This window comes from Condylura cristata, unplaced genomic scaffold (assembly GCF_000260355.1).
Source record: "Condylura cristata isolate star-nosed mole 26May11 unplaced genomic scaffold, ConCri1.0 scaffold00017, whole genome shotgun sequence".
Classification (NCBI taxonomy): domain Eukaryota; kingdom Metazoa; phylum Chordata; class Mammalia; order Eulipotyphla; family Talpidae; genus Condylura; species Condylura cristata.
Genome location: NW_004567118.1, coordinates 32711220 through 32735948, shown reverse-complemented (window position 1 = coordinate 32735948; position 24729 = coordinate 32711220). Strand labels below are relative to the sequence as shown.

The 24729-nt window shown below is 49.5% G+C and overlaps 1 protein-coding gene across 3 annotated transcripts in view; it reads left to right on the top strand.

The window, feature by feature from the left end:
- The window catches only part of RAP1GAP2 (RAP1 GTPase activating protein 2), a 217561-nt gene that overhangs the window by 5982 nt on the left and 186850 nt on the right, over window positions 1–24729 (top strand). For 2 of the 3 annotated variants that reach the window (XR_001145542.1, XM_012726333.1), the window contains exon 2: window positions 6652–6768. Coding sequence is in view for 1 of the 3 variants with exons in the window: in XM_012726333.1 (XP_012581787.1) it covers window positions 6652–6768 (117 nt within the window). In the remaining 2 variants the exon portion in view is untranslated. Of the gene's footprint in view, window positions 1–6651; window positions 6769–11859; window positions 11991–24729 lie in introns of those variants that run through there. The other variant, XM_012726334.1, reaches the window with a different exon arrangement.

Below are 24729 nucleotides of genomic sequence, written 5' to 3'. Positions count from 1 at the left end.
AATCAATTTGAGGGTATTTTCATGATTCTTGAAAGAAGCCCTCCTCCTCCTTTTCCTCCCCCCTCTCTTCTCTCCAGCCTTAAATAAAACCTAATGTTCTTTATCCATGGCTTGCCCAGTCTGGACATTTTTTATATATAGAATCCTATGCATGTTGTCTTGTGTGACTGACATATTTCACTTCACATACTGTCTTCAAGGTTCATGTTTCAATGTTTGCCTGACCTACCCCATTCGTGGAAAAAATAGGTGTCATCGGCCCTCCCTTGTGGCTCAGCAGACTAAGTGCAGCACTGCAAGCTGGTCACTGCTGCTTCAGTGCAAGTTCAATCCCCAACCTGGAGCTGACCCACATGGCACAGCAGACCTCTCCTGGCCCGCCCGCTGCTCCCCTCAGCAGTGTACTTCGTAGATCTGCCTGTTCTGCTCCCCACTCTGTCTCTGGTGAATCCTCTCACTGCCCCTGAGCCTCTGGCCTGTACCCCAGTTCTGTATGCATAAATAAATAAATCTAAACAAAAAAATAGGTGTACGCTGTAAAGTGCTTGATCCTTCTCTTTTGGTGCATCCTCCTGGAGGTGACCACATGCCCCGAAACTGGGACCTGTTTCTATGAGTAACCCTTATTGTTCATTCCCTTCGAAATATCCCTGATTGTGCCCTGATCTCTGGACACCTACGCTCCTAGATATAATCTGAAAAGCGAATTCTTGCTAGAGTTCTAAAATTTGTTTTAAAAGATTTGTTTATTTATGCATACAAGAACTGGGCCAGAGGTGCAGGGGTGTGAGCGGATTCAGAGTGGGGAGCAAAATAGGCAGATCTACTGAAATACACTCCTGAGGCGAGCAAAGGTGAGACAGGGGAGGGTTGCTGTGCCATGTGGGTCACCTCCATGAGGGTCAGCTCCATGTGGGTCAGCTCCCTGGCTGGGATCGAACTAGTGCTACATTGGCTGTGGAGAGCTTCATGGTGCTGTGCTTTAACCTCTTGCATCACCAGGGAGGCTCCCTCTTGCTAGAGTCTTAATGCCTGACAGTGGGTTGCAAGGGTGATCCCTCTGCCGTATTTAATCTCCTTCAGTGTACTGTTAGTGGAATTTCAGTTACATGACAGATGAATAGGGAAGACATTTGGAAATACGTGGTCTGTTTTTCCTTATATTTAGTGTGGTTCACATCAGCAAATGTACTTATTAAGTGAATTAAGTGGCTTAATTAATGGAGATAATCTGTGTGAGAACATTCTGTGAGAGGATTTGCAAGGATGTAATGAGTTGATTGCTGTTGCTATTGTGCTTTTTTTTTTAAAGATTTATTTGTGCATACACAACTGGGGTACAGGCCAGAGCCTCGGGGCAGCGAGAGGCTTCACCAGAGACAGAGTGGGGAGCAGAACAGGCAGATCTATGAAGTACACTGCTGAGGGGAGCAGTGGGCGGGCCAGGAGAGGTCTGCCTCACCATGTGGTCACCTCCGGGGCAGGCGGGGATCGAACTCATGTGGAAGTGGCTTTAGCTTCTTGTTCTGTGCTTTAACCCGCTGAGCCACCAGGGATGGCCGCTATTGTGATTTTTATGGCAGGCTAGCTCAGTTGACCAGAGAGATGCGTGAAGATGCTGCAGGGACTTCAGAGGAGATGAGACACAGTCTTTGCACTCTAGCTGGGAGATAGACTGGAACATAAATAACTCATGCATTGTGGGGCAGGGAGCAATGTTGTGAGCAAGGTTAAGCAAAGCAGTCCCAGCACATTGGTGTCGACCTGGATTGTGGCTTGGGGAGTTGAGTACAGAGTCTTTTTTTTTTTAATAATTTATTTTATTTATTTATGCATACAAGAACTGGGGTGCAGGCTAGAGGTTTGGGGGGGATGAGTGGATTCACCAGAAACAGAGAAGGGAGTAGAACAGGCAGATTGACTGAAGCACACTGCTGAGGGGAGCAGCAGGTGAGACCTGAGAGGTCTGCTGCGCCTGTGGTCAGCTCCCTGGCCAGTGTTCACACTCATGTTGCAGTAGCTGATGATAACTTGAAAATACTGACACTTTAACCCCTGAGCCACTACGGAGGCCTAGGGGTACAGATTCTTAGAGACCCTGTTGTGGCAGGGTGGCAGGAAGGTTTGGGTGGAGATGGAGAGAGGGTAGTTCAGCTCAGAGCACAGACTGAGCAAAGGCTCCGAGGTCAGATAAGGCAGGGCGGTTTGGAGAATAAACAGATCCGGAATGCTGGGCCTGGACACATAAACGGCGAGAGGGTGGCCATGTGTAATGGTGGGAAAACCTGCAAGGGAACAGAGTAGGGAAGGATTAGACGTCTAAAGTGAGCAGTCTGTGTAATATTTGACATGCAGTGGGAAGACAGTAACCTTTTTGGGTAGGGGAGGAGCTGACAAGATCTATGTTGGGAAGTGAGGGCTGGTGTCGAGGAGGGTGTGTGTGTGTAAGGGACTGGTCAGGAGGAAATTGGGTGCCAGCTCTGAAGGTACAAGGTCACACTGTCCTGCCTGTGTGACCTCAGGCATGGTCACTACCCTCGTCCTCCTCTCTAAAATGGCATCAGCCAGTTGCAAGGCGTTTGAGGTGAAACTGAGAATGCAGGAAGTGGGTTTGTCTGTCATGGGTGAAGTATGTAAGATTAATGAGAAGTGAAGGACAGTGAGAGTGGTGGGAGGACAGGCAGAGTGATGACCACGGGTAAGAGCTCTCCTTTAAAGGATCTCTTAATCCTTCCAACAGTCTTTCAAGGTGGCGATTATTGTAGAGGAGGGATCTGTAAACCCCACACCTACAACTGGTAAGTCGAATCCAGGTCAAGGTGACTGCAGCATGGAGGACAGTCCCTTCTGCCTGCCTCTGGGAGGTGAGGCTGAAGGAGACAGGTGCTTGCAGTGGGGGCCGTTTACATTCCACTCATGGAAGGGGTGAGTGATGGTCGGCAGAGGATGGCTGGGGATGGCCCTGAGGGCACCTGTTCCTCCCTCAACCTGGGGCTTGGCTGATGAGGGTGAGGATGTCCTATTGTGGGCTCTCACCAGGGGCAAAGGGGACGTTACTATGGCTTTGGGCAAGCCTGCTGTCTGCTCTGTGCCTCCTGCTCTGTAAAACAAAGCTTCAGACTAGATTCAGAACCCTTTAGCATTGTTTTTGGGGCTAAAGACCTAAGACTTCATAATTAGCAGAGTTCCTAAATAAAAATAATAATATTTACTTTGTTTTAAAGATTTATTTATTTATGCATACAGAACTGGGGTACAGGCCAGATGTGCAGGGGCAGTAAGAGAATTCACCAGGGACAGAGTGGGGAGCAGAACAGGCAGACTGAAGAAGTACACTGCTGAGGGGAGCAGCCGGCTGGTCTGGAGAGGTCTGCCACGCCCTGTGGTCACCTTGGCAGCGGGGATTGAACTCACAGTGAGGAGGCTGCAGCTAGCTTGCAGGGCTGCTTCCTAACTTGTTGCACCACCAGGGAGGGCCCCCCAAAAAAGATTTGCTTTTTGAAAACAGTAAATTCACATCATATCAAAGCATTATTACAGCAGTTACAATGCTTCTCAGTCACTTCGTTGCCCTCCTTGGAGGCAACTGGTCTTAGCAGCTTCTTGCACAGAGATGGCAAGAGCGAGGGAGAGCATCGTTGTGGGAATAAGTAAATTCTCTCAAGCTGAGGAGGTAATTTTAGTCTGAAGAATGAAGCAAGCAAGTCAATTAATTACACTTAAGGTTTATTAAGGGCAACTTACCTACACACAGGGGGCCCGTTGCTGAAGCTGGTGGATGGGGCTTCTGGTCGAAGCAGGAGTTTTCTTAGGTCCTGATTAGTGCATGTGACCTTTCTTGTCTGAGACTAGTGGCACCAGAAGTCTGGAGACAAATGTCACATGTGTGTCTGTGCACTGAGAATAATAGTCATGTATAGGTCGTGAGTACAGGCCAATACATATGAACAAGACAATGGGGAGATCGACTGGCGTCCTTAGATGCTGCTGATCTGAGGTGGAGTGACTGGTTTTCCCATGACAGGTCACTCAGCCCTGAATGACAAAAGAAGCTCAGGGACGGGGAAAGGCATCAGAGTAGGAAAGAGCCAGGGAGCTGACCCACATGGTGCAGCAGAGCTCTCTCATCTCACCCACTGCTGCCCTCAGCAGTGGATTTCAGTAGATCCACCTGTTCTGCTCCCCACTGTCTCTGGTGAATCCTCTCACCCCCTGTACTTCTGGCCTACACCCCAGCTTGTATATGCATAAATTTAAAACAAACAAACAAACAAACAAAAATGAATAAGATGGAATTGACCAGCCAAGCTTTGAGTCAGGTTTTATAGGAGGGGAGTCATCCTGGGGCAGGAAACATATCACAGAGGCCAAGATCATGGCCAGAGCCATGATCTTCCCTCCCACAGCTTTCTCGTGCAGTGTGCATGGCACTGCAGTCAGCTATCAGCACTACCCAGAAGTCAGGAAAAACTTGGCTGTCAGTCTCTCTCCTCCGAGTCCAGTCCACCGCCAGGTTCAGCCAGTGCTGCCTCCTAGCTCTCTCCATCGTCCTAGATTAGCCAACTCTGTCCCACCTGCACCCCTTTCTAAGCCTCTTATCTGACTGCCCTGCTGTCCCCACAGAGCAGTCAGGTGACCTTCCCAAAATGCCTGTCAAACCGAGCCTGGGAGAGCCAAGCAATGGGGGCCAGTGCTCTGGATGGGGACCACAGGAGCGCTCTGCTCTCCAGCAGCCCTGCCTTCTTGGAAATCACCTCCCTGGCAGATAGTCGGTGTCCCTCCCTCCCTCCCTGCAACATCAGGACAGCTGCACATTTTTGTCATAGAACTTTATGCAGCTTGTAATTCCATAGACGCTCACATGAAACATTTGGAAGAGAACACCCCTGTTGTATGAAAAGATACATTGTTAACGAGTTTCTCTGCATGCCTCCATTCATTCAGTTCATCCTCCCCTTCATAAGGTTACTACTTTGATTAGCTTTGTGTCTCTGGGGTTTCTATAGTAAAGATAAGCAAATATGAATTCATACTCCACCACCCCTTAACATAAATTACACATACTGCTCTTCTTACACTTGCTTTTTTCTCTTAACAGTGTGTCTTGGAGATCTTTGCATGATGGCACACAGGAAACCCTCATTTACAGCATTAAAAAAAAAAATGGCTGCATACTGTTTTACTTTAAGGATGCACCATGTGGGTCTAACCAGTTCCCTACTTATGGGTATTTATTTGGGTTGTTCCCTGTCTTTGCTATTTTAAACAATGTCATGGATAACCTTGCCATATGCTAGGATGTGTAAATAAACTTTCTGACTAGGGCTGGCTGGGCTGCAGGGATTTTTTTTTTTAAATAATAGTTTATTTTTACATCATTTCGTGCATTTTTTCCATCTCAGTTGCAATCCCCTTGGGTTTGCCATCACCAAATCACCCATGTGCCATCACCATAGTCCAGTGCACTTCCCTCCCCCCACTGTTTTTGATCCCATTCCCCGCTCCACCCCCACAAAATGTCTCTGGTATATAGCTGTTCATCATTATCATTATTTTCTCGCTTGTTCCATTATATTCCTGGGCTGCAGGGATTTAAACAGACATCAGTTTGTTGGCAGAGGGGATTGTGCCAGTTGACACTCCCCCTGGTAATGTCTGAGGAGTCCTGTTTAGAATGCAGTCTTCGTGCATGTGATTTTTTTTTTTAAAGATTTATTTATTTATTCATACAGAACTGGGGTACAGGCCAGAGATGCGGAGGGTGAGAGGATTCACCAGAGACAGAGTGGGGAGCAGAACAGGCAGATCGACGAAGTACACTGCTGAGGGGAGCAGCGGGCGGGTCAGGAGAGGTCTGCCACGCCATGTGGTCACCTCCGGGGCAGGCGGGAATCGAACTCATGCGGAAGCGGCTTTAGATTCTCAGTGCTGTGCTTTAACCCGCTGCGCCACCAGGGAGGGCCATGTGATTTTTTTTTAATGTTATATATATATATATTTTTTTTTATTAAACAGTTTATTTTTACATCATTTTGCACATTTTTTTTCATCTTAATTGTAATCCCCACGGGGGCACTCAATGAATATCGAGTTAATGAATGGGTTTGTGGTTCTAAGCAGAACAGTGGTGAGAATGGAAAGGGTCCTTTGTGTTCACCAGGGAAGCTCCAATTTCCCTGATCACTTACTTTAGGGAGACTGACTCTTTGGAGGGTGACTGGAATCCTGTGAGGGACCATTCAGGAAGCCTTAATCCTAACATCTGACTCCCAACCCCACTGCAGAACACTCCTTGTTGGGCTGTGAAGTCCAGTCTAGTACTCAGCCCTGGCGGGGCTTGGAGAATGGACCCTCATCTGATGTTTGAACCCCTTTCCCACTCTCTGCTTACACATTGCCAGTGACAGACAACCCCTTCCACCTGACTCCTTCCAGCTTCAGACAAGTAATTTTTAGAAAATTTTCCATCTATTGAGTTGAAACCTTCTCCCTATAGCTGCATCCCCTTCAGGGAAGTTAGCTGTGATGCTCTGGAAACACGGTTTTCTGGCAGGGATGTTACTTGGGAACAGGTATCTTTCATCCACCTTTTTTTTTTTTTTTTTTAAATGCAGGCCAACTCCCCCTCACTCTCTCCTGTCCTGCCCACAGGTACGTGCAGGAAGGGCGGTTCCGAGTGGAGGAGAGGACGCTGACCGCCTTCCAGTGGCTCTACAGCCCACAGCAGCACCGCATCCTCAGCCGTGCTGACCTTGAGTCTCCCTCCAGGTAAGGCACCCACTGCTCTTACTGTCTGTCATTCTTCCAGAGCCCAGGTACCTTCTGAACAAACTCCCCCACTCCCACCCCTGCAGTGGTGCATATGTGCTGGGTCCACACTGTTCCCAGGGAGCACCACTGCCCTGGTGTGTGAGAGGTGTCCTCCGTTCCTGGGTGCTTGTCCAGCTGAGGAGGCACTTAATGGTTTGAGGAAACTGCTTTCTCTTCTGTAAAGTGGGTTCGATCATATATTCCCTGCTATTTTTCTTTTTCCTTTTTAAAAATATTTATGCATACAGAACTGGGGTTCAGGCCAGAGGTGTGGAGGCAGTGAGAGGATTCACCAGAGACAGAGTGGGGAGCAGAACAGGCAGGTCGATGAGATACACTGCTGAGGGGAGCAGCGGGCGGGTCAGGAGAGGTCTGCAACGTCATGTGGGTCAGCTTGGGGCCTGGGGGTCTAACTCGCATTGAAGTAGCTGCAGCTGTGGCTGTGGCTGCGGCTAGCTGAGTTCTAACCTGTTGTGCCACAGGGAGGACACCCCCTGCTATTTTTCAAGGGAGCAAATCTCAAGTGTGGTGATGCTTGGAGATCTTTTTTTTTTAATTTTATAACAGTTTATTTTTACATAATTTTGTACATTTTTTTCCCATCTCAATTGTAATCCCCACGGGTTTCCCATCACCAAGGCACCCATGTGCCATCACCATAATCCTGTGCATTTCCCTCCCCCCACCCCGTTTTTGATCCCATTCCCCACTCCACCCCCACAAAATGTCTCTGGTAAATGGTTGTTCATTATTCTTGTTATTTTCTCGCCTGGTCCATTATACTCCTGCTATGAGTGAAACCATCCGGTATTTTTCTTTCTCTTTCTGGCTTATCTCACTAAGCATGATCTTTTCCAGCTGCAAAAGACATGTGTTTCTCTTTTTTGGTTGCTGAGTAATATTCCATTGTATATATGTACCACATCTTTCTAATCCAGTCATCTACTTTTGGGCATTTGGGCTGCTTCCATGTTTTTCCAATTGTAAATAAAGCAGCAATAAACATGGGGGTACAGGTATCTTTTTCAATCAGTGTTTTTGTGTCTTTTGGGTAGATACCTAGGAGTGGGATTGCTGGGTCGTAGGGAAGCTCCATGTTTAGCAGCTTGAGGAACTTGGCGATCTTCTTTAAGAGAGAGATAGTGGCTGGCAAATTTGCTGAGCAGCTGAGCTTTTACCTGGATGGGGTGAACCCTGCTTCTTTTCTCCTTCCCTGTGCCAGAGAAACCTGCTGGGACCCAGACCAGGGCTTTTTCTGGCTCAGTCCTCTCCCCAGTCTCCAACCCACCCTTCCTCCACCCTGTGCCCAAGTGTGGCCAGTTAGCAGCCTTGCAGAGCTATCCTGGGTCACCCTGCTGCTGCGCACCCTTCTCAAGGCTTCTGCTAGATCTGACCTTTTCCCCCCACATTCCCATCAAAACTTTATTGCAGGGGGCCTCCCTGGTGGTGCAGGGGGTAAAGACACAGCACTGTGGAGCAATCACCAGCCACTGCAGCCTGAGTTCAATCCCCAGCCAGGTTGGTAACACATGTGGCACAGTACTGCTCCCCTCAGCAGTTTATTTCAGTAGATCTGCTTGTTCTGCTCCCCACTCTGTATCTGGTGAATCCTCTCACTTCTCACACCTCTGGCCTTCACCCCAGGTCTTGTGTGCATTAAAAAAAAAAAAATCTGAAACCAATAACAACAAAACCCAAAACCCATCATTGCACCAACTTCTAAATTACTAGGTCCCTTGTAGTCAAGAATGAATAGTTTTCCTCTCTCAGGGTGGCTGAGTAAAAGAGGAAGACAGTGGTCATTTGTGGGGTACACCATTACTGGTCCACAAAAGAATAAGAATGATGCTCTCCGTGTGTTCCCCAAACTGGCACTAGGAATACAGTTTGGAAGTGGTGAGAGCTTCAGCCGCCAGACATGTACCAGGAATCCTATTTAGCTAAGAGCATGTGGTCTCATGGGTGATTTCAGAAGGTTCAGGAAATAGTGAGGCAGACAGGTACTGTGGATCTAGGTCTGCCCAGTGAGGAAGAATGAACTGAATGATGATGTGGAAGTGCCAGAATCCTGGAAGGGGAGACTCAGCCATGTGGTCAGACAAAGGCTCTGGACTCCAGATGGAGAACTTCAAAGTAGAAAAATGACAGAAACTCCCCTACAGCTGGAGGAAGGAGTGTCAGGAAGGAGCAACAAAGAGAGTGCTTTCAGGGAAGAGAGTGAGGTCCTGGGAGCACTAGTCAGCCAAGGGGGGGTCAGGACACAAAGGTGAGTGGCCTGATTCAGTGTCAGCCCCAAGACTGGCGACTGTCCCTGTCCAAGGTTACAGCTAGGGAAGAAGAGGAGGGCTCATGTCGGTTCTCACTACAGGACTTGCTCTTTTTTTGAGCCCAAGAACAAGAATGTATTTCAGGATCACAGGAGCAGGACCCAGTTTGTGGAGGAGGGATGCCATGATAAGTGGGTGGAACCCTTTGAGATAACTTCAGCTACATCACAGGGCTCAAAGGTGAGGCTTCCACAGCTTTGTGACTCTGCTAACTTTTGTGATAGAATATTAATGGTTATTTTTTGGAGTGCTTATTATGTATCATCTTTGGCATGAAATGCTAGGCAGAAATTAATCTTCATAAGCATGCTGTCTCCAATCTAGGCACTAATGTTCTCTATCTTTCAGATGGCAAAACTGAGGCACAGAGAGTACGCAACAGCTAGAAAGGGGCAGTGTTTGCAGTCTCTACATACACTGCTTTTCAGAGAATGAGGCCTGTGTCCAAAAGAGGGAGATGGGGAAGGTGACTTCTAGCTTACAGACAGGATGCAATTTAACAAACCATAAATAAGTGAACTCAACCTCCATCCTGGTCCAGTTTCTGAGTGTGTTATTGACGAGGTGGCCCAGGCACTTAGAAAAGGAAGAGGGAGATGATCAGCAGGAGTTGAGTGCCTCGCTCCCTGCAACTCCACCCTGCTGGTTTGCTATACTGGTGAATTTCCAGACTGGAAAATGGTCAGGGTGGTGTTGCAGAAGACAACTGCTACACCAGCCCATCGAAGTCTTGCAGGCTCCACAGAGGAATGTGGGCTGGGTGGAGGCGCCGCTGAGGGGCTCCTGGCTGCTCAGTGTGTATATCGGTGACTTGGCGAGGGTGATGTGGATGGCATGCTGGTGACACTGGTGATGGCAGGAACCTGGTCCTCATCGCAACCAGCAGGATGGCAGGATTGGAACCCCAAATGCCTGGGAGGCTGGTGTCCAGGGCCAAGTCCAGCAGATACAACTTAACAGGGATAAAGGAGCAATCTATTTGGTGTTCCAATCCTGTCTACACCTGGAAGCAGGGCAAGAATACTATTAGACTGGTGGAGGGTTCCATTTGACTAGAAGCTTGGGTTTGGGCCTATGTTGCAGGTTTTAAGAAAATGCTTGCATCTTAAGGTTGGAAGAGCCATGGTGGGAGGGATGGAACATTCTGTTGTTCCGAGTCTTAGAGTCTATGAGGAATGTTCCTTCATTTATCTAGTGGACTGGGCAACTTTGTTCTGTCAGACACTGTGACAGATGATGCCCTTGAACCTGGAATAGATTGCACACAAGGGTGATGGACCAGGCTGTTTGAGGGACTTGGATGATGGACTGGAGACTCCTGCCTTCCTTCTTTCCACCCTGCTCTGGACTTACAGTGTCTTGTCTCAAGGCAGATAGGGTCCTGCTTCCATGGGACACCTGTTCTTGTGAGAGAGAGAGACTATAGACACAAAGACAAGAGAATTCAGGGTGCTGAAGAAATTAACCAAACAGGGCCTTGAGAGTGACCAGGGGGTGTGTAGGGACTCTGGAAGAGGTGGAAGGCGAATAGCCATATGGAGAAGCTCCTTTCAAGGTGCTGAGTCAGCACAGGTGATGGGAGGAAGGTACTTCTTCAGGGAGAATATCAAGTACAGGGCCTTCAGTATGTTCTAGAAGCAGGCCACTGGGGCCAGAGCTGAGTGAGGCCAGCAGAGAGAAGCAAGGCAGGTTTCCTTACAGTTAAAGGAATGGCATTCTAGCATTTAGAGCTGCCTGAGGATGGAGGGGGCTGCCCCTTGAGGGAGTGAGTGTCCTATCACTGAGGTGTGCAGCCGTCTTCAGAGGTTGCTCTCTGTGGAGGTCCCAAAGGGACAGACTAAAGCATCCCAAAGGCTGCCTAGAGGACCTTTCTTTCCTTTAACCCCTTCGAGTTTAGCAACACCCTTCAACTTGGCAGAAGCCGCAGTATGTTTGTGGAATGAAGAAATGAAATTTCCTGGCTGCCAGGTGCAAGGCAGGAGGATTTTCAGGGGTTTAGCACTCCTTGAGGTCTCCCACTTCCAAGATGTGGTAGCGAGTCTTCCTTCAGTCCCACCTCAAGCACAGCTGGGTATGGGATGGGGGTGAGGGATCGCACCGGGTGCACTCTTTCTGCATCTCCGGCCCCCACAGCCCAGGGGCCTTCGGAAACTTCTGTGGGCAGGTGAGCTGTTCCCTCCTTTCTCCTCTGGGTCCCTAGGGTGCGCCAGCCCCGCCCCAGCCTTTGTTCCCGAGGAACCGCTTCGGGCACTCTCCTGGCGGTGGTGATGCGAGCGTCCCAATGGCTGGCGCGGCGCTCAGGACCCGCCGTCCCCCTTCGAGTCCACCCTAGAACCTCCGGTGCCCTACCCCGTCCCTCCTTCTCCCTTCATCCGCGCGTCCCACCAGCGATTCCGCAGATGCGCTAGCTGAGACCGGGCGGGCACCGCCAGGACCAGGGCGCAGACCCCGCGGCTGCGTCGCCTAGGGCCCGGGGGTGTCAGGAGAGCCAGGTGCGCGCAGTCCGCCGCCGACCCCCGCCTCCAACTGGTCGCTGACGTCCGGCTGCGTGTGTGCGGCTCTGGCGACTGGGGGCGCGCCCGCCAGGTGTGTGGGCGGCTGCGGGCGGGGGGCGCTGCTTTGTGCGTTCGGAGCCGCGGGGCCGGGTGTGCGGGTGTGCGCGCGTGCGCGCCGCGGTGACGGTGCACGCGACTGGGCGGGCTGCGAGGGAACCCCGCCGCCGAGGAGGAGGGGGCTCGGATCGGATGGAGACCGGAGGCTTTGCCGGCGCGCAGGCGGGGTGAGCGCCGCGACTGATTGTTGACATTTCATCCACTTCGAGGGGTGAGTCCTGGGCACCAGGCGCAATAGCAGGTCAGTGGGTCCAGGGCTGGGTGGTAATTCCATAATCAATCAGATCAGGACGTGAGCCCTGGGTGTGACTGAACGCGGAATTGAGGTGTCTGTTGAGCGTAAATGTGTGTGTTTGCAAAGAAATCCAACCCTTGTGGACGCGTGTGAGCTCCGTGTTGCGGTTCCACAGATCAGTTCAGCGCAATGGCTCATGTTTGGGAGGTGGGGTGGCTGTCCTCAGAAATCCTTGCGGGTGGGGCATTGCACACACACACACACACACACACAGATTATGTACAGGGGTGTGTGTATGTGAGTGAGATGTTGCTCAACCCTTGTAAAAGTATCTGGCTAAAGAAACTGACCAAGGTGGAAATTAGAGGTGAGATGTTTACAGGTGGTGGTAGAAGGAAAAAAACAGGAACCCCAGGAGGACCCCATAGCTAGCCTGGGTTGGTTTGTTTTCTTCTAAAAGCGCATAAACCCCACGCCATCCTCACTCTAACCTGCAGCAGGTTGGGGGTGAAGGGAGGGTGGCAAGGATGGTGAGGTGCTGGTTGAGAGGCCTTAAAATATCTTTGGGGGCAGGGCCAGCCTCCAGCCTGATGCTGATTTCTGGAGGCCCTGGGTGGGTATGTGTGTGTGTGGGGCAGCTCTGGGTGACAGTCTGGGCAGGTCAATGTGTATTCAGGAGACCTCAGGACTGTGGAGACCTCACTTAGCTTTGCCACCACCAGTCACTTCGTGTCTGAACCTGGGAGCTGGTTTTGGGGAGGGGGGTATCCTTTCTCCTCATCTGTTTTCTATAGTTTCTTCAACATCCTTCCTAAGGAACTGGAGGGCATTTACATGCAAGTGGGGTTTGGACCCAAATGCGGAGCACCTGCCACTATTGAGTGACCCCCCAATCAGCCTCCACAGGGAATAATGCCTTTGTCCTGGGCTGGGTGCCAGGGACCTCTGGTTCTTTTCATACTTTGTGACCCTGAGCCCTTCCCTTAAACCCCATGGGCCTCAGTTTCCCATGGAGAGCTGAGAAGGCATTCCCTTCCCCCATTCTTCCTGCTTTGGTTGAGGAGTAAACAAAAAGCTTGAAGCTGCCTGGGGCTGGCAGGCTGGAGGCTGGAGTGACTCAGGGTCTGTAAGGTCTTAGGCACAGTGATTTCCCTCAGGAAAGTCCCAGTACATCTTTGTGACTTGGACAGGAGTTGGGTGAGGCTCAGCCCTCATCTCCAAGGTGTGTTGGGTTTTCTGAGTCCAGAGGTGGGGCAGAGTGGGTGTCTGCTAGATCTGGCTTCTTTGATTTCCACTGCTATCTCAGGTCTCCCCTCCCTGCCAAGACATTGTGTGTGTGTGTGTGTTGGTGGGGTTGAGGCTTAGGGAGCTGCTAAAAGGGTGGGGTGGGAGCTACAGGACTCCAGAAGTCCCTGGTCAGAGGCAGACGCTCAGTGCGTAGGCGAGGGCACATCTCTGGGTTTCCAGCTCAGCTTAGGGTGTTGAGGCGATTTGGTGGAACTGGCCTCAGTTCAAGAGAAGATGACCCTTCTGCTTCAGGTGCCCTCACAGTCTTCCGCTCGCTTTTCCCCATGACCTTGTCTGGATCAGATGTGACTGAGCTACTGTGGCCCAGAATCTTGAGGGAAAGGGACCCTGGCATGGATGGTTCTGGCAGCAGCACAGCACAGTGGTTAAGCACAAGGGCCTGGGTTTGAATCCCGGCTCACCACCCACCTGCTGTGCTCGTCTGTTTGCATTTAGTAATTCATTTGGGAAGTGGTCTCAGGGGACAAGAAGGGCGGCAAGGGGCGTAAAGGAGAGAAAGGGCAAGTAACTGTGAAGATGCATTATTTATTTATTTATTTTTTAAAGATTTATTCATACAGAACTGGGGTACAAGGCCAGAGATGCGGAGGGTGAGAGGATTCACCAGGGACAGAGTGGGGAGCAGAACAGGCAGATCTATGAAGTACACTGCTGAGGGGAGCAGTGGGCGGGTCAGGAGAGGTCTGCCACGTCGTGTGGTCACCTCCGGGGCAGGCGGGGATCGAACTCATGCGAAGTGGTTTAAGCTTCTTAGTGCAGTGCTTTAACCCGCTGCACCACCAGGGAGGGCCGATGCATTATTTTTATTATTGTTAACACTCTGTCCAGGGCGGGTTTCTTGGGAGCCTCGTGGAATGAGTTTCCAAAACATTCCATATGGCTGGGGAGAAACAGGGAAGCAGTCACCCATCAGCTCTGTCCCGGTGGACGAGAGGGCTTCATGAATGTTGGCTCCTACATACTTCCAGGCGGCGGGCCCCTTGGGCCACCCACACTGCAGCTCAAGAAGGCCTCCATGGCCCTAGAGGAAGCATGGGCACATAACACGTGTATGATGCTGCTGGGAGGCAGCAGGGCTGGTCACTGCAGAGTGGCTGGAGTCAAAAGTGGAGTGTCCCACACTCTGTATGACCTTGAGCGAATAACCTAACTTCTCTGAACCTCAGCTTTCTTATCTGGGCTTTGTGATTGTGAAATAAAGTATTGATTAAATTTTTGAACATAGTGATGGAGCAACAGCAAGGGCTCCATGAGACCCACACCCAGGAAGGCAGCGCACTGGGCGGTTCAGGTGGGCAAGGAGGCTGGTAAGGTGACCATGAAGACCTTCCTCCTGGCTGTGGGAACTGGGCTCTAGGTCCCGACACCTGACCTGGTCAGTTCTTCCTGGTGCTCTGGCTCTGTTTCCCAGATCCCCTGAATGGTTCTGTTTTGAACTCTGTGGATTGGAGCCAGCCATGCCCTGACCCTGAGTTGGCTCTCAGATGGGCCTCTCCCTGGCCTCTGTGCCTAGGAGGACATAGGATCCTGGTGGTAGGCAGAAAGGGTGAGTGGTGCAGGCAGCTTGGAAGCAGGTGCTTGAAGGGGGAGTGGAGGGAGGGTGGATGTCGGCGTTTGGAACTGGCAGATGGTCGTGGGCACTGGTCTGAGCCACAGTCAGTGGGGAGGACAGGGCAGGGGGTGGGGGAGGGTGAGAGCAATGGAGAGCAGAAGGGAGAGGACAGCAGGTTGGCAGAAGACAGAAATGATGGAGGAACCAGGGCTGTGGAGTGACTTGGACAGCCCTGGCGCCCCCAGGATTAGAACATCTGGGGTGGGGGGACAGTGTGGGAAAATGATGGGATTGCACGAGAGAAGGGATGTGGTTGAGGATTTGTTTGGGGATCGTGGGGCATAAGCTAGGGCAGCCTTCATATTTCAGGGCACAGCACCCAAAGCCTCCTCGTTTTCCTTGTTCCCAATTTCCTGACCTGTCCATTCCACCCACTTTGGCAGGCGAGGTGCCGTTTGCAAACACAGGTCTTGTGAGTGGCGGCGACTGGAGAAGGCGCAGACTTGCCTCTGCTGAGGCCTGTTGCCATGGCACCGTGGTGGCCCTTGCCTCCCTACCCTCTCCCATCTCTGAGCAACATGCCACCCCCTCATGGAGAGGTCACACAGTGGGGAAGGTATCGGCTGCCTCTCGTTCATCCATGGGCAGTGCAGACTGGCTATCCACAGGCCACCACGTGCGTCCCTCTGCCTACCTGCAGGCAAGGTCACTCCCGGCCTAGCTATGGAGGTGCACTGGCCAGTCTTCACTCTTCTGACCTCTGTAATTTGGGACTCCCCACCCTCCCCCAGGAGTTTGTTTTTTTTTTTTAAATAACTTCAATAAAAGAAACCAAACCAAGGGGGCCCTCCCTGGTGGCACAACGGGTTCAAGCCCAATACTGTGAAGCTATCTGTAGCCACTTCAGCATGAGTTTGATCCCCGACCAGGGAGGTGGTCCACATGGCACAGCACTGTACACTTCAGCAGTGTACTTCGTCAGTTGGCCTGTTCTGCTCCCCACTCTGTCTCTGGTGAATCCTCTCACTGCCCCTGCACCTCTGACCTGTATCCCAGTTATGTATGCATAAATAAATATTTAAAAAAGTGGAATATCATCTTTTAAAAAATGTATTTATTTACTGACGAAGTGTACTGCTGAGGGGAGCAGTGGGAGGGTCAGGAGAGGTTTGCGGTGCCATGTGGGTCAGCTCCCGGGTGGAGATCGAACTCACACAGAAGCAGCCCAGCCAGCTTCGCAGTGCTGTGCTTTAACCCACTGTGCCACCAGGGAGGGCCAATAAGTAAATCTTAAAAAGAAATAAAGAAACAAACTCAATAATGCCTCCCTACCTATCTCCTCCTTTGTTGAAGCAGGTTTTTTTTTTTTAAGTAGGTATTATGTTTTTATAATTTTTTATTGTAACAGTTTATTTTTACATCATTTTGTGCCTTTTCCCATCTCAATTGTAATCCCCGTGGGCTTCCCATCACCAAATCATCCTGTGCCATCACCATAGTTCAGTGCATTTGATCTTAGCCCCCACTCCACCCCCATAAAATGTCTTTGGTATATGGCTGTTCATTATTATTATTATTTTCTCACCTGGCCCTTTATACTCCTGCTAAGAGTGAAACCATCCAGTATTTTTCCTTTTCTTTCTGCTTATTTCACTAAGCATGGTCCCTTCCAGCTCCATCCATGTTGCTACAAAAGGCATGTGTTTATTTTTTTTTGGTTACTGAGTAATATTCCATTGTGTATATGTACCACATTTTTTTAACCTAGTCATCTACTTTTGGGCATTTGGGCTGTTTCCATGTCTTTCCAATTGGGAATAAGGCAGCAATAGACATGGGGATGAAGGTATCTTTTTTTTTTATTACAAAAGTTTATTTTACATCATTTTGTACATTTTTTTCATCTCAATTGTAATCCCCGCGGGTTTCCCATCACCATGTCACCCGTGTGCCATCACCATAGTCCCGTGCATTTCCCTCCCCCCTCCCGTTTTTGATCCCATTCCCCACTCCACCCCCACAAAATGTCTCTGGTATATGGTTGTTCATTATTCTTGTTATTTTCTCGCCTGGTCCATTATACTCCTGCTATGAGTGAAACCATCCAGTATTTTTCTTTCTCTTTCTGGCTTATCTCACTAAGCATGATCTTTTCCAGCTCCATCCAAGTTGCTGCAAAAGACATGTGTTTCTCTTTTTTGGTTGCTGAGTAATATTCCATTGTATATATGTATCACATCTTTTTAATCCAGTCATCTACTTTTGGGCATTTGGGCTGCTTCCATGTTTTTCCAATTGTAAATAAAGCAGCAATAAACATGGGGGTGCAGGTATCTTTTTCAATCAGTGTTTTTGTGTCTTTTGGGTAGATACCTAGGAGTGGGATTGCTGGATCATAGGGAAGCTCCATGTTTAGCAGCTTAAGGAACCTCCAAACAGTTTTCCATAGTGGTTGTACTAGTTTGCATTCCCACCAGCAGTGCAGGACAGTTCTTTTTTCTCCACATCCTCGCCAACATTTGTTGTTGCTAGTTGTTTGAAGATGTGCCATTCTCACTGGGGTGAGGTGGTATCTCATTGTGGTTTTAATTTGCATCTCCCTTATTACGAGTGATGTTGAACATTTTTTCATACGCTTGTTGGCCATCTGCATTTGCTCTTTGAAGAAGTGTCTTTTTAACTCTTCTGCTCATTTTTTGATGGGGTTGTTTATTTTTGTTGAATTTCATCAGTTCTTTGTATATCTTTGTGATCAATCCTGTATCGCTAGTATTGTGTGAGAAAATTTTTTTCCCAATCAGTGGGATGTCTGTTTGTTTTTTGTAATGTCTCTTTTGCTGTGCAGAAGCTTTTTAGCTTGTTGTAGTCCCATCTGTTTATCCTTTCCTTCACTATCATTGCATTGGGTGCTGCATCTTAAAAGATGTTACTGAGATGTACGTCTTGTAGTGTTTCACCCGTCGTTGTGAAGCAGGTCTTTAAGGATGTGATGCTCTTATGTCTTATACTTGTGAGCGCTGGTGCTTCTCTAGTGGGAATTTCTGCCTCATGGTTGACCACAGCTTGTCACGCTGCATTGTTTTCGTGTTTTTTTTTTGGTTCTGTTTGCCACAGTTCTTCCAGGTACTTCTAAGGGGGTTCCTTTTTACCCTTTAAAGAGGTGAAGGAACATTAGGGATCCCCAAGGCAGGTGGGTTGCCAACGTAAGTGTTATGGTTTGTGGGGCCTGACCTGAGGCCCAGGCTGTGCTGAGCCCACAGCTCGGACATTGTTTGGGTCCTGGACTTGTGACTTGCTCACAGGGCTGACTGGTGTTCTACCTCCTCCCCTAGTTCAGGCCCAGGGTTGTCTGCTTCTGTCCTGGATTCTGTGAAGTGTGCTTGTTGAGCCCTACAGGTCTGGGTCAGCAGATAGTAGCAGGTATGAACATCTGGGGGACCCTGCTGATAAGGTGACTGGTAGTGAGCAAGAACAGGAGGGAAGTGAGGCAGTCAGGTGCAGTGAGGTGTACACACATGTGCTTGGCATGCACATGTGTCCCCGGAAGGTGTGTTCCCGACCACTGCGTCCACACAGCACGGTGTGTGGCTACATGTGGGTCCTGTGCGTCCACATGTGTGCCCTGTTGTATGCTTTGGCTTGTGTGCTTTTCTCTGGGTGCTTGTGTTAGCCACCCACCTGGTGCTCTCCAAGGTCCGGGAGGGTGTGCCCGTCTGATGGCAGGTGGCCCTTTACCTAGAGGATTTCTTGGTCCCCCTGGGGTCCCTGAGTTTTCTGCCCTGCCCAGTCCTCTCTGCAGGATTCCTGTCCCTGAACCTCCCTTTGAGTGAAGGAAGCTGCTTCTCACTCACTAGCTGTGTGGGTGTCCACTGCCATTGGGGTGGGGTCTGGGGAGGGACCACTAGTCCAAGCTTCAGATGCTAGTGGCAAGTAGATGAGCCCTGGGTTGGGGAAATGAGTCAGGGATGGCTGTAGGGGTGGGCAGGAACTGGCTGTCAGTGTGCTTCAGGGAAGTGTGTGCACCCTGCGCGCCCTTGACCTCTCCTCAGAGGCCTGGGCACCGGCAGTGGAAGGCCCTCATCTTCCCACTGTGTGCACCCTTCACTACCCCCATTCTTGTCTCTCCCCCCATGGCTGTGGCTGCACACAGTTTCTGGCGGGGAGCAGAGTGGTGTCTGGGACTTAGAGCATCCCGTGGAGACCTTGGCCTCAGTACAGTTCCTGTCACCGCAGTCCTCTATAATTATAGAGTTCTCCCTGGATTGTACACCAGGCCTGTTTTAGCTCATTGGTCCTTTAGAACACTCCTGACTGTGGTTTCTGAAAGCATTCCCATACCAGGAGGAAGTGGGGGCTCAGAGAGGCTGGGTTACTTCTACAGGGTCACACAGCTAGTAAGTAGTAGAGCTGGGATGTGAACCTAGGTCACTTGGTTTTGACACTTGCTGTTGTTGCCTCTGCTTTTCGCAAACCTTGGATCCAACTCACTCTTGCAATCTTCTCTTCCTAGAGGCTGCCCCAGATCATCCACTCTAAATGGGGCCCCCACCCCCCAACAAGATTGTATCACCCAACTGTGAATACCTGTGTAAAGTTATCCCTCTTTTATCCCTTCAACCTTAACCTCTGCTTTATTTGTTAAAATATCCTCTGCACTCTCTGAAAACTTCAAACACTGTATGAATGCAATGAACATTTCAGGAATGAAAGACTAAATGTATGAAGCTCTGTCCTCCTCTCTACTGTCCTTAGCACAGCAGGGACCATTTCAGAGTGGCCGGGAGCACGGGCTCTGGAGCCAGCATGTGGGGCTCCAGTTCTGCTTTGTCACATCTCATCATCTAGTGCTGTGTAATAAACACGCAGGAGCTTATGGTTTAAAACCATCATGACATTTATTTTGCTGGGGACTCTGCAATTTGGGCAGGGCTTGGCAGGGATACTTGTTCTGCTCTGCTATCATCACCTGGGGTGGCTCAGAATCTAGGGCTGGGACTCGGGTAGGTTCAGTCACTCACATCTGGCGCTTGGTGCTGGCTGTTGGCTTCGGGTTTCTCTTCCTCTTCACCCGGGGCCCTCCGTGTGCTTCCTCTGTGTGCTAGTGCCAGCTTTCCACCCTGGTGACTGGGACTAGGGGCAAGAATCCCAAGGAAGATTGCCAGGCAGAAGCTTTCACCTTGACCTGGCTGCCTTGGAAATGATGCAACGTCACTTCTGCTGTTCACAGAGGCACCCAGATTGGAGAGGAGGGCTCATGAACCCCTTCCTTCATGGGTAGGTGTCGTTGTCACATGGTAAAAAGAGCATGTATGGGGGGATATATTATGGGATGGCGTGGCCACCTCTGGAAAATACAGTCTGCCACAGCCACTTGCTAGGAGTGTGACCTTGAGAAATGGCTTAGCTTCTCTGTGCCCCATCTCCCCCTCTCTCAAGTGGGAGACACCATGAATAGTTACCTTCTTGAGTTTTTCCTTTAGACATGACTGTACTTATGCCCACAGAGCCCCCTGGCTACAGGTGAGGAATTGAACAGATTTTCACTGAACTTTAGGGTCCAGTGCCAACTCCCCACCCACCCTTAAGAGGCACCTAACCATACAGAACATTTCTGAGCGTGGGGTTGGGAACAGGGAGGTATGTGGGAACTTTGAGTGCAAAAGCCCTTTCTGTCCTAGTTTATTACACAATTCTAAGTCAGCTCCTCTGAGGGGCGATGAGATAACATGTGACTGGAGGTCCAGGAGGACACCCGTGTTTGGGGACAGGGCAAACCCCATTAGGAACCCGTCTTTATTCAGAGAAATCGGGATCTATGAATCATGAACATGCTATGTTTGAGCTGCAGGCCTTTAAAAAAAATCTGAGGGGGTTCCCCCTTCTTCTCTGTCTCCTGTCTCCACCTGAGTCACCCGCCATCTGCCAGAAGCATCATCCCCAGCCAAGCTTCCCAGGTCTGGGGAGGAACCTCAGGGTTTGCTCGTCCTGACCCACGTTGGGGCCACTCATCTGCTGCACACTGGCAGGGGGCCCAGGAAGAACCTTGGGGTTTGCCTGAGCCCAGCTGATGGTATCTCAGATTTGGAACTGTCATTCTCGGTAGGAATGGCAATCTGGTTAAAAGCAGTGGCTTTGAGTTTGAATTCTGCCTCCAGCACCTACCAGTCCTGTGGCCTTGGGCAAATCTCTTAACCTCTCTGATGCTCCTCACCAGGAGCAAGGACATGGTAGTTGTAAAATTAAATGAATTAAAACATATGACATCTCTGCATTCTTTACAGACGAAACAACTGAGGTGGAGGGAGTTCATTTCAGAACTGGGGCAGGAACCCATGCGTTCTGTCACCATGAAGTTATTGTTTACTTCTGACAACACAGAATTTTCCCCCACCCCTCAATTCCTTACTCCAGAGGGCAATATGGCTGCGGCCCTAGATAAAGCACCTAGAGGCTTTCTGCTTTTCCTCTACGCAATACTCAGACCTGCCTGTGGAGGGCGCAGGTGTCCACCTCTGCCCCATCCTGGTGAGGGAAGTACCTGGCGAGGCTCTGTAGTAGCAGGGGAGGGTTGGGCATGACCCAGTGGATGGGGCCTAGCAAAAAGCTGGCTTGGCTGACTTTAGTGAGAATCCTCTTCAGCAAGCTCCTTGTGACCAAAAAAAAAAAATTTTTTTAAAGATTTATTTATTTATGCATACAGAACTGGGGTACAGGCCAGAGGCGCAGGGGTGGTGAAAGGAATCACCAGAGACAGAGTGGGGAGCAGAACAGGCAGATCAATGACGTACACTGCTGAGGGGAGCAGTGGGTGGGTCAGGAGAGGTCTGCATGCCATGTGGGTCAGCTCGGGGTGGGGATCGAACTCACTGAAGCGGCTGCAGCTAGCTTGGCTGCACTTTAAGCTGCTGTGCCACCAGGGAGGGCCTGCCAAAACCTTTTTACAGAAATTCAAGGGCCAAAGGTGTTGAAAATATTATAGTGGAACATTCCCGTTTTTTTCTCCTTGGATCAGAGTCATCTGGGAAGTTTGTGGAAGTTGTGGATTTCCCAGCCTGATCCCTGAACAGTAGAATGAAAACTTTTTTTTTTTTTTAAGATTTATTTATTTATTCATACAGAACTGGGGTACAGGCCAGAGACGCGGAGGGTGAGAGGATTCACCAGAGACAGAGCAGGAAGCAGAACAGGCAGATCAACGAAGTACACTGCTGAGAGGAGCAGCGGGCGGGTCAGGAGAGGTCTGCCATGCCATGTGGATTCCTCCGGGGCAGGCGGGAATCGAACTCATGTGGAAGTGGTTTAAGCTTCTCAGTGCAGTGCTTTAACCCGCTGCGCCACCAGGGAGGGCCAGAATGAAAACTTTTAACAATTGTACAACTAGCTCTTCTGGAGGTCTATGCCAGGCTCTGCTCTGAAGCCTTAATATGCATTAATTCCTTTCTCCCTCCCAAAGGCCTGTGAGGTAGGAACTCTCAGTAGCCCCATCTTATAAAAGGGAAGTCTGGTGTGAGGCACAGAGAGGTTAAGGAACTTACCCAAGGTCACACTGCTGGTGAACTGCAGGGCTGGGGTTTGAGCCCAACTACTGAAGCCCCACATGTTCTCATGACTTGTGCATTCAAGAACCATTGTCTTATAACATGGGCTTGTCCTTCTGGTCTCCTTCTACTTTCATTATTATAAATATGTTTAGTATGCTTTCTCATAAAAGTAAGATCTACTTATATCAGAAAATTTTGCAAATTCAGAAAAGCATGGAGAAAAAAATCAGGATCTTTAATCTCAGACCTGAGCATGTTAGTTAGCCTGTTTATTTCATTCAAAAACTTACTGCAACACTTCTCTCATGTCATCACATACCTACTTTATGTTGCTTGAAATGTGCTCTGTTGTTAGGAGATGTTGTCTTTAAACTGCCTGCTACTCTTGGAAATTTAGGTTGTTCCCAGTGTTTGGTAGTTATGACAATACACTCGAGCCGTCAGAAGGCCAACTTGGCACACACTTCTGGCTTTTCCCCTTGGGAAGGTGACATTGGGTTTGGAATTGCTAGGTCAAAAGGCAGGCACCCATCCTTTCAATACATCTTTTTTATTGAAGTACCATATGCACATAGAAAAGTACACCCATTTCAAGTGTACAGACTGATGAACCTGTAAACTTGATAAGCCCCTGTAACCAGCATCCGGGTCCCCTGTGGACTGTGATCTGCATGCTAGACCCCACCCCCCACCCCACCCCCAGCACACAGATAGGGGCTCTGACTTATGCTGTCAAAGTACCCACAGCAGAGTTGTATATTGGTCTTTTCTGAGTTTTCTTTTAAGATTTTATTTATTTTTGGCCACAAGAGTTGGGGGTACAGGCCAGAGGTGTATGTGTATGAGAGAGATTGGATTTATCAGAGACACAGTGGGGAACAGAACAGGAAGATCAAGTGAATTAAACTGCGGAGAGGAGCAGAGGCAGGCGAGGTCTGCTGTGCCATGTGGGTCAGCTCCCTGGCCGGGGATCGAACTCAGGCTGCCTCAGTGATAGTACTGAGGCTTAACCTCTAGGCTACCAGGGAGTCCCTTTTTTTTTTTTTTTCATTTTTCCTAACTTAAGATTAAAGCACATATTCTTTACTTAAAAGCAGAGTGTATGGAAAATTTTCTGGAGTCAGCTAGTGAGAGAGACAAACTTCCCTTCAGGGAGGACAAGACTGGGATCAGTGGGCAGCATATGAAATGTTGTAAAGAAATCAGCTTTCTCATCTGCTGCTGCTGCTTCTTTAAGACCAAACCATCTGTTTATTCAACATTAAAAATATCAGGTGCCTTCCTGGTGGCTAGGAGTTAAGTCTCAGTACTATCACCTCTACAGCCTGAGTTCTGTCCCCAGCCAGGGAGCTGACCCACATGGCACAGCAGACCTCTCCTGCTGCTCCCCTCAGCAGTGTATTTCAGTCAGTTTGCTTGTTTTGTTCCCCACTCTGTCTCTGGTGAAACCTCTCACCTCTCTGCCACCCCACACCTCTGGCCTACACACTATTCTATGCAAAAAAAAAAAAAAGGATTCTTAAAGAAAATAATATAACATGTTCATGGCAAAAACAAAACAGAACAAGAAGGACAGAAAGTGAACAACCCTTTCTCCTGGATTCTGAGTCGCTTTCTTGAGGGATAGTCAGTCTTGAACCAGCACTGGGTCTTCCTTCTAGAAATCGTCTCGGTATATATAAGAATTTTCATATTCATTTAAACTAGTGGGACCCTACTATATGAGCTATGCTGTGTCTTTTTCATTTTTGAAATGTGAGTGCTTAGGGTATTTACATATGTACATTCTACATCATTCTTTTTAGTGGTTCCATTGTTTTCCACCTTAGGTTTGTATTTGTTTTCCACCTTAGGTTTGTAGTGCCCTCCAGGAGATGGTAGTTCCGTGATTTTTTGTATTTGCTATTACAGATAATGACATGGTTAATTTTATGTCCTAGATCTGTCAGTGTGGATGGGTTTACCTGTGAGATAAACTTCTAAAAATAAAATTAGGTCTCAAGGCCGTACACTTAAAATTTTGATAGCCGGCCCTCCCTGGTGGCGCAGCGGGTTAAAGCACCACACAGAGAAGCTTGAGCCGCTTCCTCATGAGTTCGATCCCCGCCTGCCTGGAGGAGATCCACATGGTGCAGCAGACCTCTCCTGACCCGCCCGCTGCTCCCCTCAGCAGTGTACTCCGTCTGCCTGTTCTGCACCCCACTCTGTCTCTGGTGAATCCTCTCACCTTCCGCATCTCTGGCCTGTACCCCAGTTCTGTACGAATAAATAAATTAACCTTTAAAAAAAAATTTTGGGGCCCTCCCTGGTGGCGCAGCGGGTTAAAGCACAGCACTGAGAAGCT